Raw genomic sequence first — 14172 nt, forward strand, 5'->3', positions numbered from 1 at the left:
AATATACACACATATATATACACACTGTACATATACACATATACATAGGTATACCCTGATGTACTGTACAATACCCTGAGATGCAATACCCCAGCTTAGCAATGAGGGTACAAATACCACCATGCCCTGCCTAACGATGGCCAAACTCCAGTTTAACGATGGGTTTAGTTTTTTTTTACCAATTTTGATGATATTTTAGACTTAAATTTTATGTTTCGGTTGATTTATAAACTGCTTTTAGACTTATTTTAATGTGTTTTAGTCCTTGGTGGGGTGAACATTGTCATTTTGGGGTAGTGTTTACTAAGTTTGATTTTTCCATATTTATATTTGACGATTTTCAGATTTTATTTTTGGGTTTAGGTGAGTTATAAACTGCTTTTAGGCTTAGTTTTGCAAGATTTAAAGCTATTTGGGGGTTTAGGTGAGCTAGAAACTTGTTTTTGGACTCATTTGGGTGGGTTTAGGGCTTGGTTGGGGGGGGGAACCCAAGGCTCAAAATCACATCCCTATACCTTACACATTACTGTATATCTACCCCGATATATGATACCCCACCTAGTGATGGGTTTTTACTTAACCAATAGCATCGTTAAACTGGGGTATACCTGTATATATATACTATATATATACAGCCAGCACTCACTTAGCGCATGATCAGAGTGCACAAACCTTACATAACACAGATGGCAATTTTTGAGGCCAGGAAATGGTCAAAACGCATATATGACAGACGAAACACAGGTTGAAACAACTGCCCATTTTTTCGAAAACCATAATACGCTGCGACGACAGAGATTACGCAGATTGAGGCCACAAATTATGGTTTAAGCATTCATTACATGAAAAAATTGGTCATAACATGGTTGGAACAGACGTAACACAGGCAGCGATAGTCAAAGCGCAGGCTGCATCTGCCTGTGACGTATGGCTGTCAAATTTCTTCGCGAGGCGTTGTCACAGTCCACTGAGCATTCCTGCCCCACTTAAGCCTACCCTCTCCCCCTCTCCCTTTGCTCTGACTGCACACGTGCTGTGTGTTATCTTTTTTCTTTTTTTTTTCTTTTTTTTTGCCACCTGGAGACCAGTAGGAGTCCTTCCCTGCCTTGGAACCCCACTCCCCCTCCCCACAGGTAGCCCACAAACTCTTCAATTCAAGGTGAGGAATCCTCCAGTGTTTGTATATAATGAAGTCATTAATAGGAAGGTTAATATCGTGGGAAAAAAATACGGAAAATTGACCCAAAAGGTGAACTTGGGACTGGCCTGGGTGCCATGAATTCCTTTAATATGTAAACATATGGCCCTATAACGTGAAAATCTCATAAAGCGGGACCTGCTGGGGAAAATATTCATGCATTATGGAAGCACTTGTTGTATGTATATATAAAAAAAGAGAGAGAGAAAGAGGAGACAGTAGATCGTTTTGTTTCATTTAGTTTTTGAAGGCTCTAACATGCTTGCATGCATCGGCCTTGGTCACCTAATGGCGGCTCTCCATGCTGTTCGATCTCTGGCAGTCTCCCTGTTCAGTCCCTTAAACCTGACATCACATTTAATGACCTTGTCCCAGGTCTTTTTTGGTCTACCCCTCATAACCCCACCCCTAACATTAACACTTCTCACTTTCTGCACCAAATTATCATCCCCCATTCTCTCCTGATGCCAAAACCACCTCAATATATCTCTCCTCATAACAACACCAATACACTCCAGTCCCATCCTACCTCTCACCTCTTCCATCGTAAACCCAGCTCCCCCAGGCCTTGCACGCAGGGACGCACTACACATCCACCTAATCACTGTCATTTTTGTATGTTTGAGCCCATGAATATCTTCCTCCTTCACTGCCCAGGTCTCACTACCATACAGTATTACACTCCTAACACATGCAGCATACAGAGATCTCTTAGCATGTAGGGAGAGCCCTCTCAATATCAGGAGAGGCAACAGTTCCCTGAACTTCCAACCACTCCTCACCCTGACCACAAAGCTAGCTCCAGCCCCACCTCCAGCACATAACGTCTCCCAAATAACAAAACTCTTCCACACACTTAAGGGACTCATGAGCCACTTCAATCCTTTCACAATTGACAATCTCCGCCTGCTCTCCCCAACACATCGCACACATAAAATCAGCCTTATCTCGAAGTCTACCCCTAATACCAGTACATCTCTTATGCACCCACTTATCACAAATGCTGCAAACAATGGAATTACTTCCAATGCCCTTGTGGCAAACTGCACATGGCCACTCTCCCTCTTCATTAACAGTAATGCCACCAACCCTAGATATCATCACTTTTGTTTTATCTGCATTTACTCTTAAGTCCTTGTGCTCCATACCATCTCTCCACTTCCTAAATCTTTCCTCCAGCTCCCTTTCATTCTCTGCAATCACCACCAAATCATCAGCATACAACACTTCCCACAGGAGTCCATTTCTGAAGTCAAGTGAGAGGGCTTCAAGTACCATGATAAACAACAAGGGACTCAAAACTGACCCATGATGCACAACAACTTTCATGGAAAACTCATCCCTCAAATCTCCATTAACTCTTACCTGGGTGCGGGCACCCACATACACGGACATAATGACCCTAACCAGCCACTCCTCAATCCCAAGCTTTCTCATTGCCCACTTCACTACCTCTCTAGGGACTCTGTCAAAGGCCTTCTCCAAATCAACAAAAACAAAGTACAGTTCCCTTTTCTTTACTATATATTTTTCCCAAAGCTGTCAAACACTGAATATAACATCAGTGGTCCCTTTGCTTGGCATAAACATCAGTGGTCCCTTTGCTTGGCATAAACCCAAATTGCATTTCATCAATACTCATTCTTTCTCTAATTATACCTTCTAGAACTCTCTCCATTACCTTCATTATCTGATCTAAAAGCTTTATACCTCTAAAATTTCCTCTTTCCAGGACATCACCCTTCCCCTTGTACACATTTACAATTACACTCTTCAGCCAATCTGGGACAACATACACTTACATAATCGTATTTATCAGGTCAGTGACTAACCAGAAGATGAGGTTCAGAGGAGGAGAGGTGGTGCTCAACAGAGATAAAGTTAGAGGAAAGGCCACAAATATTGCAGTAATGAAGAAGTCTGACAGTGGTTCAACGTAGCTCGTTGAGTCATCACCGGGAGACGGGCAGATGGTGGGGGCATTTATGGTCCCCCCCCCCCCCAGACTCCATGGCTTTTTTTTTTTTTTTTTTTTTTTTAAATAAAGAAGTGTAATGTGCATGTAGTTTGGTGCTGACAGTTAGAGAAGCTCGTACTGGAGTGCATGCTGGCTTACTCTCTCTGTTACTGAAACACTGGAAAAGTTCAGCAAAGTGGGATGGTCAGGAACTAGTCCTGAGGGTTGATGAAATGAGAGCTCCAGCTATCCCTGTCATCAGCTTTCTATCCACCTTGGGAGTACTGCCCTGCTCAACTGGTGCTACAGTCTAATCTATTCTCTATCCACTTAAACTTAGCTTAAAACTGCCACTTGTTCATCTTGAATGTAGAGCTATTACAAGATATTAATGCCACAGTATGGTGCCAGTCACAAAGAAGCAATATGAAAATGATGTTGAGTTGTAGTATTGTCTTGACCTGTGTCACTGTGACATGGAAAATACACTTGTAAAGAATGAAAATCAACACCAAGCACAAGTGGATGAACTATACAAGAATTTTACTTATGTTATTTGTCTCACCTCTTCCATATAGTCTGCCACAGATTTAGGGTTGGTGACACATTTAGGGATGACAATGGATGCAGCTGTGACATTGGGGCCACTGACTGCCACCCCAAAGCTGTGCAGCGAGGTGTTGTTGCTGTGGCTCGTCACCAGATAGTCGGCCATCCCGCCACCCAACGCCACTTTGTGATGCTGTCTGCAAGTTCCAACAAAGCACCATGCACCCAGTATAAAACTTGCCCTTTCACCTGATGACATATTTCCCACTTTAACTAAGCTACCACCTATTCATTTTCATCAACCTTGAAAGGAACTCTAGTAGTGAAGGGGTTACTGAAAGCTATATCCAACACCATCAGCTCAAAAAGTCTTCCCTAAACTGAATAACATCAGCAGGAAATAGCAAGAAAAGTTACACATCAGAGTGAAATGGTTAACAACTTCTATCTCACATCTCTTGTATAGTGCTTTAGTCTTGCTATCACGAGATTATTTTAACTGGCCCAAGCGAGACTTTTTGAACTGCAGGTGTCAGCTGCAGTCTTAACTTACCCCTTCATGAAGAGAGATCTATCCTAAAATGAATTAAATCATCTGAAGTATAATCTCGGCAATGTAACTCAACTGATTCAAAGGCTCATCTGATCAGGTCATCTCTTCACACACACACACACACACACACACACACACACACTAGAAGTGTAGGAAACAAGAAGTATGGACATGAATATGAAAAAGAGAGGAGTGAGTAAAGATAAAACTAGTGCAGTAAATCAAAGTATCATGTATAGTAATGTGGATGGGTTAGTATCTATGAAAGGGGAAACTGGAGACTATATATATAAAAAGAAACCTGAAATTGTTTGTTTGGTGGAGACTAAATTGCCCCGAGATGTTGATACAAAATTATTTGAATGGAACAATTATTATATTTGGAGGAAGGATAGAGAAAGCAAGTTTGGGGGAGATATAATGATTTTAACCCGTAATGACCTAAGAGTAAAAAATATAGAAACTGAAAATACCATGGCTGAACTTTTAGGAGTTGAAACAGAGGACAGTTATGGAGAAAAAATAGATGTAGTGTAATAGTATTTTATATGCCTCCCAAAACTAGGGCATGGACAAAAGGAGATTCAATCAATCAATCAATCAATCATTTCCTGTGGCACCCTCGGGGATGCATAGGGCCTCGATGAACTCACACCACCACATCAAACAGATAATAAGAGACTCCATTATTAAACTAAAGATGACAACTCAACGAAGAAACAGAATAATAATAATGGGAGATTTCAACTGCAGAGAAGTTGACTGGGAAAGTATGGACGCTGGGAGCAATGAGGAATCATGGGGAAATAAATTAATGGAACTGGTGATGGAAAACATGTTAACCCAAGTAATTAATGAAAATACAATAATTAGGGGTGATGATGAACCATCAAGGCTCAACTGAGCATTCACAAAGGTCCCAAATGATGTGAGGAACGTAACCTAGCAATGCCCCTTATTGGTAAAAGTGATCATCTGGATATCGAGATGGAAGCGGTGGGAGTAAGGGAAGGAGAAAGAGATGAAAAACACAGAGAAAATAGATACAATTATGGGAAGGCAGACTTTGCTTTCCCAAGGAACTTTTTCCAAAATGAAGACTGGAGTAAAATGAATATGATCACACATGTTGATGAGAAATATGAGTTTCTATTAGAAGAGTATAAACCAGGAGTTAGTAAATATGTTCCAAAATTTTCTGTGGCTATGGAAAGGAAGAAAGAATGGTTTAATAACAGATGTAGAATGGCACATGAGGCAAGAAAACGAGCATGGAACGAAGTGAGAAGAAGGTATAGTGGAAGGGCTTGGGAGGAGTAAAAGCAGGTAAGAAATGAACATGTATTGGTGCAGAGAGAAGAAGAAAGGAAATATAAAAAAGATATTGTAACTAAATGTAAAAAAGAGCCGAAATTATTTTATAGGTTTGTAAATGGTAAATGAAAGTTAAGGACAGTATAATGCAATTGAGGGATGGAGATGAAACTTACAAATGAGAAGAAAAATTGTGTGAAATAATGAATAATAAACTGCAGTCAGTCTTTGTGTTGGAAGAGGAATTTAGGGAACATGAAATAGAACCCAGGATGACAGGAACGGCAGAAATTACTGTTGACGTGAATGAGGTGCTGCAGCTGATGAGGGATTTGGATGTAAGAAAAGCAATGGGACCAGATAGTGTGGTTGGATGGATCCTGAAGGAATGTGCTGACCAGTTAGTGTGGCCTGTTTATGTCATCATCAAGACTTCGCTGGAAAATGGACAGTTACCTAAAGATTAGAAAAGTGCAAGTATTGTGCCAATCTTCTAGGGAGGAGATAGGGAAGATCCACTCAATTACAGACCTGTATCACTTACTAGTATTGTTTGTAAAATTTGTGAGAAAATTATTAGAAAAACATGGATAAAGTATTTAGAAGAAAATGAAGTGATAGCACCAAGATAATTTGGTTTTAGGGAAGGAAGATCAAGTGTTACTAACCTATTAAGTTTCTACAGCAGGGTAATAGATGTCACACAAGAGAGAGAGGGATGGGTAGATTGTGTCTATCTTGATCTCATGAAAGCATTTGACAGGGTGTCTTATAGGAGACTGCTGTGGAAGTTGAAGACCTTTGGAGGGGTATGTGGGAAGCTATTAGTGTGGATGGAAGATTATTTGATAGGAAGGCAGATGAGAACAGTTATAAGAAACAAGGTTTCACAGTGGAGAAACGTGACTAGTGGAGTACTCCAGGGCTCTGTCTTAGCCCCAATAATGTTTCTGATATATGTAAATGATTTACCAGAAGGTTTAAATAGTTACATGAGTATGTTTGCAGATGATGCTAAAATCATAAAACATATTAAAGGTACTGATAGTTGTAAAAAACTGCAAGAGGACTTGGACAAACTCCAAGGATGGAGCCAGACTAGTAAAACAGATTTTAATGCCATGAAGTGTCATGTATTAGAAATGGGAATGAGTGAAAAAAGACAGGACTGGACATATAAAATGAGTGGTGGGATCATTTGTAAAAGAAAAGATGAGAAAGACTTGGGAGTGATTATTCAGGATGACTTGCCACCAGAAAAGCATATAAACAAAATCTGACCAACATGAGAGTGGCTTTTAACTATATAGACAAGGAAATGGTGAGGGAGTTGACAGTGACCATGATAAGACCAAGACTGGAGTATGCGGCTGTGGTATGGTCACCTCATTTGAAGAAGCATATTGATAAACTAGAGAGGGTTCAACGGATGGCAATGAGGATGATACCATGCTTAAATGAACTCACCTATGTGGAGAGATTGGAAAAACTGAAGTTACCAACACTGTGTGGGAGAGGGGAAAGAGGTGACTTGATCATGATATTTAGAAATGTAAGAGAATTGGAAAGGGTGGATAGACAGGATCTTTTTGTGCTGGATGATGGAAGAACAAAAGGTCATGACTTCAAGCTGAGGAAAAGTAGATGCCTTAATGATCTTAAAAGGTTCAGTTTCCTGAACAGAAGCATAAGTATTTGGAATGACTTAGACAAAGAGGTGGTGCAGGCAAAGAACATTCATGTGTTTAAAACTAGACTAAATAAATGTAGATATGGAGACAGGACAACACGAGCTTAGCCCAACTCCTGTATACTACAAATAGGTAAATACACACACACACACACACACACACACACACACACACACACACACACACACACACACACACACACACACACACACCTCACAAACACACATGCCACACAAACACACACATCACACAAACACACACCACACAAGCACACACACCACACAAACACAGTGAGAAGAGACCCAGATGTGAATACAAGCTGGAAAAAGAGATAATTAGCAAAGCAAAACATGTTAAAAATTTAGGAGTAACGGTAATCATACAGAGTGACCAGTCACCAGAAAAACATATTGTAAGGGCTGTATGATATGTTAGGCCACTTGGCGGCAGCAAGGGAGAGCAGAGCCCAACCCGCTCCCGCCGGAATATATTGAGTGACGAGTGAAGGAAGGCTGGGCATCTGGTGTTTCCCTGAACCCCCTCCTACATGGGGCAGTAACTGGTCCTATCTATGTGCCTACCATGGCTATCCGGCACCCTCGCCTGCCCACTTCCACTCCCAGGTCCAGCCGTCAACCTGCAGTGCCTCTCAGGTTGTTATATCAGGCCCAAGAGGCCATCTCCACATTGCAGCAGACTTTGGTGGTGTTAACGTCCCAGCAGCAGCCTCTGCCTAGGATTCCTGTGTATGCTGCCCCTGACAAGTGTGAGGTGATGTCTACAGCGGCCTTTTATTCATGGTGATGATCTGTGGAGTGCTGGCTGAAAATCGATGGCTGGCCACTGTCAGATGCGGTCCTGCACATACGCCTGCGATGCATGCCAGCCCTACAGCACTCCCTGGGTGCCAAGTTCTCCCTAGTGCTGTGGAGCTCCTTACTGTCATCAGAGGCACTGGATGCCATCGAAAGGACTGTGCTCCAAGCATCGAACCAGGCAGTTAATTGGTGCAACTCTTTTAGTGGAAATCAATTACCCAGTGAATCTATCTGTGCCTATTGCATGAGATCCAACCAGATTGCCACAGACTGTAAGTTTCAGTGCCCCCATTGCAACAGTGATCTATGGGAGTACATGCTTTTGTGGAAGCTGATTGTGTGTTTGCAGAGCCAGTGCTTAAAAGAGAGGTGTTTCAGTTGTGTAATAATTTCAGTGATGTGGCTCCTTTGTACAAATATTGCTCTACATTTGTGGCAGCCCACAAGGATGCCAGTGTTGGTGGGCTTTTTGGGTGGGAGAGCTCAACGGCAGGCGACGCGCCTCTGCCAGACGCGTTCCAGAGAGACGAGACTCCGAGCGTGGCAGGAGCTCGCATGCCAGCTCCTGGGTCTGCCCCACCCTTGAGTCCCAAGCCTGCCCCTGTCCCAACTGCGGTGACTTCCACCCACCAGGAAGGTCGTCAAACCCTGCAAGGTCCCTATCATGCCACCAGTGCGGTAAAACTGGCCACTTCAAGAAGCTGTGTAGGAGCAAAGGTAGGCCGACAGGTGCCGGAATGCAGGCATTAGCAGACGATACCCACGAGGCTTCTGGGGCTGTGGTGGTCACTAGCACCAACTCACTGGTCTAGCTTAAGCTTTGGGTAACCGTTAGCCACCAGTGTGACAGGAAGACCTGTCCAGTCCAAGTTGTGGCAGACACCGGAGCACAGGTTAGTGTGGCTGGCCTGGCGCTCGTGGAGTCTGTGGCCCTATGGCCTGTGCCGTTGCGGCATCGGGCTGACTTAAGGGATGTGGCAAACATGCTTCTACAGCCAATGGGATCTACCATGTGTGACATACATTACACCAGCTGTTCGACTACCCAGGAGGTCTACTTTGTAGAGTCGGCCCAACAGTGCTATCTATCGTTGCCAGCCCACAGGGAATTGGGTCTGGCACACCCTGACTTCCCACACCAGTCCCCACTGGTTGCGTCAGTTGCCACAAGCGGCAGCAGCTCCTCAGACCCAGCAGACAACTTGCCACAGAGGCCTGACACCATGCCCCTGCAGCTGTTGGAGGAAAGCGTCCCACAACTGGAAGTGTGGCTCCTCTGGCACTTCTCGGCATCCACCTTCAACACTGATAGGTGCCCCCTCCCAGCCTTGTCAGGCAAACCACACAGGATACACCTGCTTCCCGATGCCGTGCCATATGGCTGCCATACCCCCACATCTGTGCCACAACACTGGGAGGCTGAGGTCAAGAACCAGCTGGACGAGGATGTATGAAAGGGTGTGACTGAGCCGGTGCCAACAGGGGAGGCAACTGAATGGTGTGCGAGGATGGTGGTAGTGGCCAAAAAGTCCGGCCACCCAAGGCGCGCTGTCAACTTCCAGAAACTCAATGCTACCTGTCGTACAGAGACACACCACACACCCACACCCTTCAATATGGTTTCCAGCATCCCTCACCACACCTACAAAACGACTACCGACATACACTGGGGCTTCCATCAGGTGAAGCTTGAGGAGTCGAGCAAGAAGCTCACAACATTTATCACCCCTTGGAGTCACTACACGTACCGCAGGACCCCCAACGGACATTGTGCAGCCCTGGACACATACACCAAGAGGTACGATGACACCATCATGAATGTCCCATGAAAACTCAAATGCATCAATGACACACTACTGTATGATGTGCTGAGGATGCATGGTCCACCTACGACTTCTTGGAGACGTGTGCCAAGAACAGCATAACCCTCAAGCCAGAGAAATTCAAGTTCCGTAGAAGGGAAGTAGAGTTCATCGACTTCCACATAGGCTGGAACTCGTACAAACCCACAGAAGAGAGGTTGTTTCGGTATGCCAGCCAAACCCTCCTTAACAGGCATCCAGTCCTGGCATGGATTTGTTAACCAGTTGGCACCGTTTTTGGCCACAGCCCCCATCATGAAGCTCTTTAGGGAGCTGTTGCACGCACCCCAGGGCAAGCGGGTGTATTGGGATGACTGGCTTCAGGAGAAGTTTCAGCAGGCGAAGAAGGCAGTGTGTCAGTCAGCCAAGGACGGCCTCATCTTTTATGACAAGGTCAGACCCACGATCACCATGATGGACTGGAGCAAGAAAGGCATAGGATTTGTGGTTCTTCAGCAGTATTGCTCTTTCCCGATAACAGAGGCTCCCTTCTGCTGCAAGAGTGGGCGGCATCTCGCGCATCCATCAATCACAGTCAAGCAACTGCTCCTGCAGGACCACCCATTGCAGTGAACCAATGTTCTCTTGCAGCTGACAGTGCCACACCACAGCAAGGCACGTGAAAAAGTGTGAAAGCTTGGTTCCTGGGAGGATGCTGCATTTGCATGTCTACCCACATAACTGGGGCACTACAGTAGACTCCACTTATCCCGTGATCTGGTTATACAGTGCTCGTCAGAAGTATGGGGCGCCCTGCGTCCCTCCTGAGAAACAAACCTTTCAACATTGAAAAAACATATAAATAATGCATATTATTTACCTTTAGTGCTTCGTAGGGTAGCCTTTACGTTTCTTCACGGACCTGAGATGTCTTGGAAGTGAAAGGGCGAGGCTCCTGAGGTGCTGGAGGGGTATTTTGTCCCAGGAGTCACGAATGGCGGCTTCCAGCTTAGGCAAAGAGCTCACGTCCTTCCCTTGGAGACTCTTCTTTACGAGGTACCAGAGGTTTTCAATCGGGTTGAGGTCTGGGCTATTTCCTGGCCAGTCTGTCATGAATGATACCTCGCAGTCACGAAGTCAATTGGTGACCGATTTGGCCTTGTGAGCAGGTGCACCGTCCTGCTGAAACACTCGTGCACCTGTTAGCTCGAAGGAGTCTGGTAAATGATCACACAGAAGCTCCAGGTAAACATCCTGATTCACTCTGAGGTTCTTGGGAAGTACAACAAGCTTCCCCAAACCCTTCCCTGAAAAACAACCCCATACCATGAGTGAATCAGGATGTTTAACTGTGCTTTCTACATACCGTGGGTCAAGTGGGTCACTACCTTTGCATGCTCCTCTGTTACAGGTAACACTAAACGTTGCCTCATCAGACCACAACACTGACAACCATTGCTCCTCACCCCAATTTCGATATTTATTAGCAAAGGCAAGCCTACGAATTCTCTGGCTGCTAGAGAGAAGAGGCTTTTTCACAGGCCTGTGACTTGTGTAACCAAGCTCATGCACCCTACGAGACACTGTTCTCACTGACACCTCACCAAACACTTCTGGGTTGCTCTCCTTAATTTTCCTTGCACTCACACAAGGATTAAACTCCACTGCACGTTTTAAAACATTAACAGACCTTGGGGAAGTTTTCCTAGGCCTACCAGGCCTCGGTTTCTTTGTGGGAACTTCACCACTGTTTTCTTCCCGAAACCGCGCACACCAACGATGCACTGTCGATCGTGCCACACCAACCAATTCACTAATTTCCTTTGTCTGGTGGCCTGCCTCCTTTAGAGCAATGATCTGGGATATGATTTCACTCGATAGTTCACGGGTAGGTGCCATAACAAAGTTTTGAAGGCCAAAACACTGCGGGACACTCGGTAAAAAATGGCGCAATTTGAGAGGGACACTCGGCGGAGTTCCTCTCTCTCAGGCAGCCCGTGGGCGACTGAGGCGGGAACCAACCAGCGCATCAGAAGGCCTCAGGCTACCGTGACGTCATGCTCGGAGCTCAAACTTGTGGCTCAATTCTTACCCCCCAAAATGGGTGATTCTTTTTGGGCCATAAGTATTGCGCGCCCGGCGGACAACGCTGAATACTTCTGACGAGCACTGTATGTTTAACCTCAAGCACCGTCAGTGGTCTCCTGGGTTACTAGAAACTATTAGGTTTGTCAAGCAGTGGAGAGATTAAGAAGATGTGACTGGAAGGAGAGGGAGAAGTCAGATGAGAGGAGGTCAACAAAGAAACAGAATGATATAAGTGAAGTAAGAAGTAGGCAGCACTACATCAAATGAGAAATGATGGTCGTCACCACCTATCACAACAGCACATTTTAATTGGAACTGCACCTGAAGTATTTGTAAGTGAATGCACATGAAAAATAGCATGATCCAACAGCTTTGGAATGGCACGTAATAAAGTATAACACTATGGCTAATGATATTTACCTGGCAAGGGCTGCCTGTATGAATGCCTCGGTAAAGTTGTCGTCAAGCCCAGCATCAAACAACAGCAGTGCCTTGAGGGAATCCTGGTGGGTGAGGCCAGTAACACGCTCAAAATCCGTACACGAGATGCTGCCACACTTTTTGTCTATCTGTCAGACAAACAATGACATTATAATACAATACAGTATCAGAATAGTCTGTAAACAATTTAAGTATGAGAACTGTCAGTAAAGTAAATCTTCCTATTGTGCCATTTCATCACAAATATAACAAAAGAACTACTTCTATAGCAAGTGTCCCTACAGCATTTATCAAAACTGACACACTGGCCCTTATCTAGTGCTATAAACTGGTATGCAAAAGCCCACCAATGCAGCTATCAGTATAGGAAAAAGAAAATTATCCAATAACCGAAATTGTATAGGTATTGGCTAAGAAACAATGACTCTTACAAGTCTTTTACTATTTATTACTCCACCTTTTGAGGCATGACTTAAGGCTGAAATGATGATGATTTTTCACAAATATGGTGTACCCTACACTGTTAACTATCTTAACTTGTACAATGCTTGAACTGAAACCACAGCTGGGCACCTCTGCAATCACTTCCACAATCCGTAACTTCCACAATGGCAGACCGCATTATTTCAGTTGCAGAATTGCGACTGCGGCAAACTCGACTGAAACTTGTGGCATTGCATTGTAGAAGTACTTCCACAATCACAATCCTGTCCGCAACCTCCCATGTGGTGGTTGGTGGCAGTTAGTACAGGCTACAGCATGAATCATGAATATCAGGCTTGAACAGGATTCCCAGCCAGCAGCAGCAGCAGGCAAGGCGTCGCTGCGTCAGTTAGCAGTAGGGATGGGCGATTATAGGAGAAATGATTTGATACGATATGATACAATATTCTATATGCTAGTATGGCAGTAAATTTTGTGAAAAACATAGCTAATCATGTACAGTTGCTCCACAATTTGACAGATGATGATCTTAAGGGCTAATGTAATGGAGATCACTGAAAATATGTTTTTTTTCTGGTCTTACTGAGTTATTATCTCCAAGAGTAAGCACATTTCTATGAGTTATCTATTTAAGTGCTATGGACTGCATTCTGCTGCTGGTCAGACTGATTTTCCCGAGTGGCACAAAGGCTATTTCTTTCATCCATCTATCCATCATCCAATCCTACATTGCCCAATAAGAAGCGTAGGAGCCCGGGGCTAGGCAAGTTGGTCCTAACATCTAAGAGGAGAGTGACCTAACTCACTCATCCCTGAGTGGCATTACGTGAGCAATAAACCCCAATCATCCCTTGGATATAAACCTGCACCAGCTCAATCCGATTGGAGGGCAATAATTACCCACTAAACCACCAGGCACCATAATTTGGTTATATGGTTACCACCCAGCATAGTAAATGGATACCTGGTGTACAGGAAACCATTTGGCCTGTCCCTCTGTGTAGAGTCACCCACAGGCAGAACAAAGAGGAGAGAATTAAGAAAAGAAAGACACAAGAGGGAGTGTAAAGTCACCCATAGGCAGAAGGACAAGGAAAGAATGAAGGAAATAAAGACATAAGACCTATTTCTTTTCCTTGTAATATTATTTTTGTAATAAAGGATATGATTATTATAATATCAGTATTGTGAGAGACTGTTCTCCCAGGGGTCAGACATCATGAAGGCCAATAGGGCAAGTCTGACCTCGGAGAACTTCAAGCAATTGGTGTTCATGAAAAGGAACTGCTCAAGAGGGAGGTGTTAGCATTCTCGGAT

The 14172-nt window shown here is 44.2% G+C and overlaps 1 protein-coding gene across 1 annotated transcript in view; it reads right to left on the bottom strand.

Moving 5' to 3' along the window:
* Window positions 1-14172, bottom strand: part of LOC145414377 (uncharacterized) — a 38463-nt gene that overhangs the window by 4158 nt on the left and 20133 nt on the right. Inside the window, exons 5-6 of the mRNA XM_080283912.1 lie at window positions 12391-12539; window positions 3721-3901 (exon numbers count right to left, since the gene is read on the bottom strand). Of these exons, the coding sequence (XP_080140038.1) occupies window positions 3721-3901; window positions 12391-12539 (330 nt within the window). The remainder of the gene's footprint in view (window positions 1-3720; window positions 3902-12390; window positions 12540-14172) is intronic.

The sequence above is a fragment of the Coenobita brevimanus genome, chromosome 99, assembly GCF_032717465.1.
Source record: "Coenobita brevimanus isolate Jiangsu-jjx chromosome 99, ASM3271746v2, whole genome shotgun sequence".
NCBI classification, from domain to species: domain Eukaryota; kingdom Metazoa; phylum Arthropoda; class Malacostraca; order Decapoda; family Coenobitidae; genus Coenobita; species Coenobita brevimanus.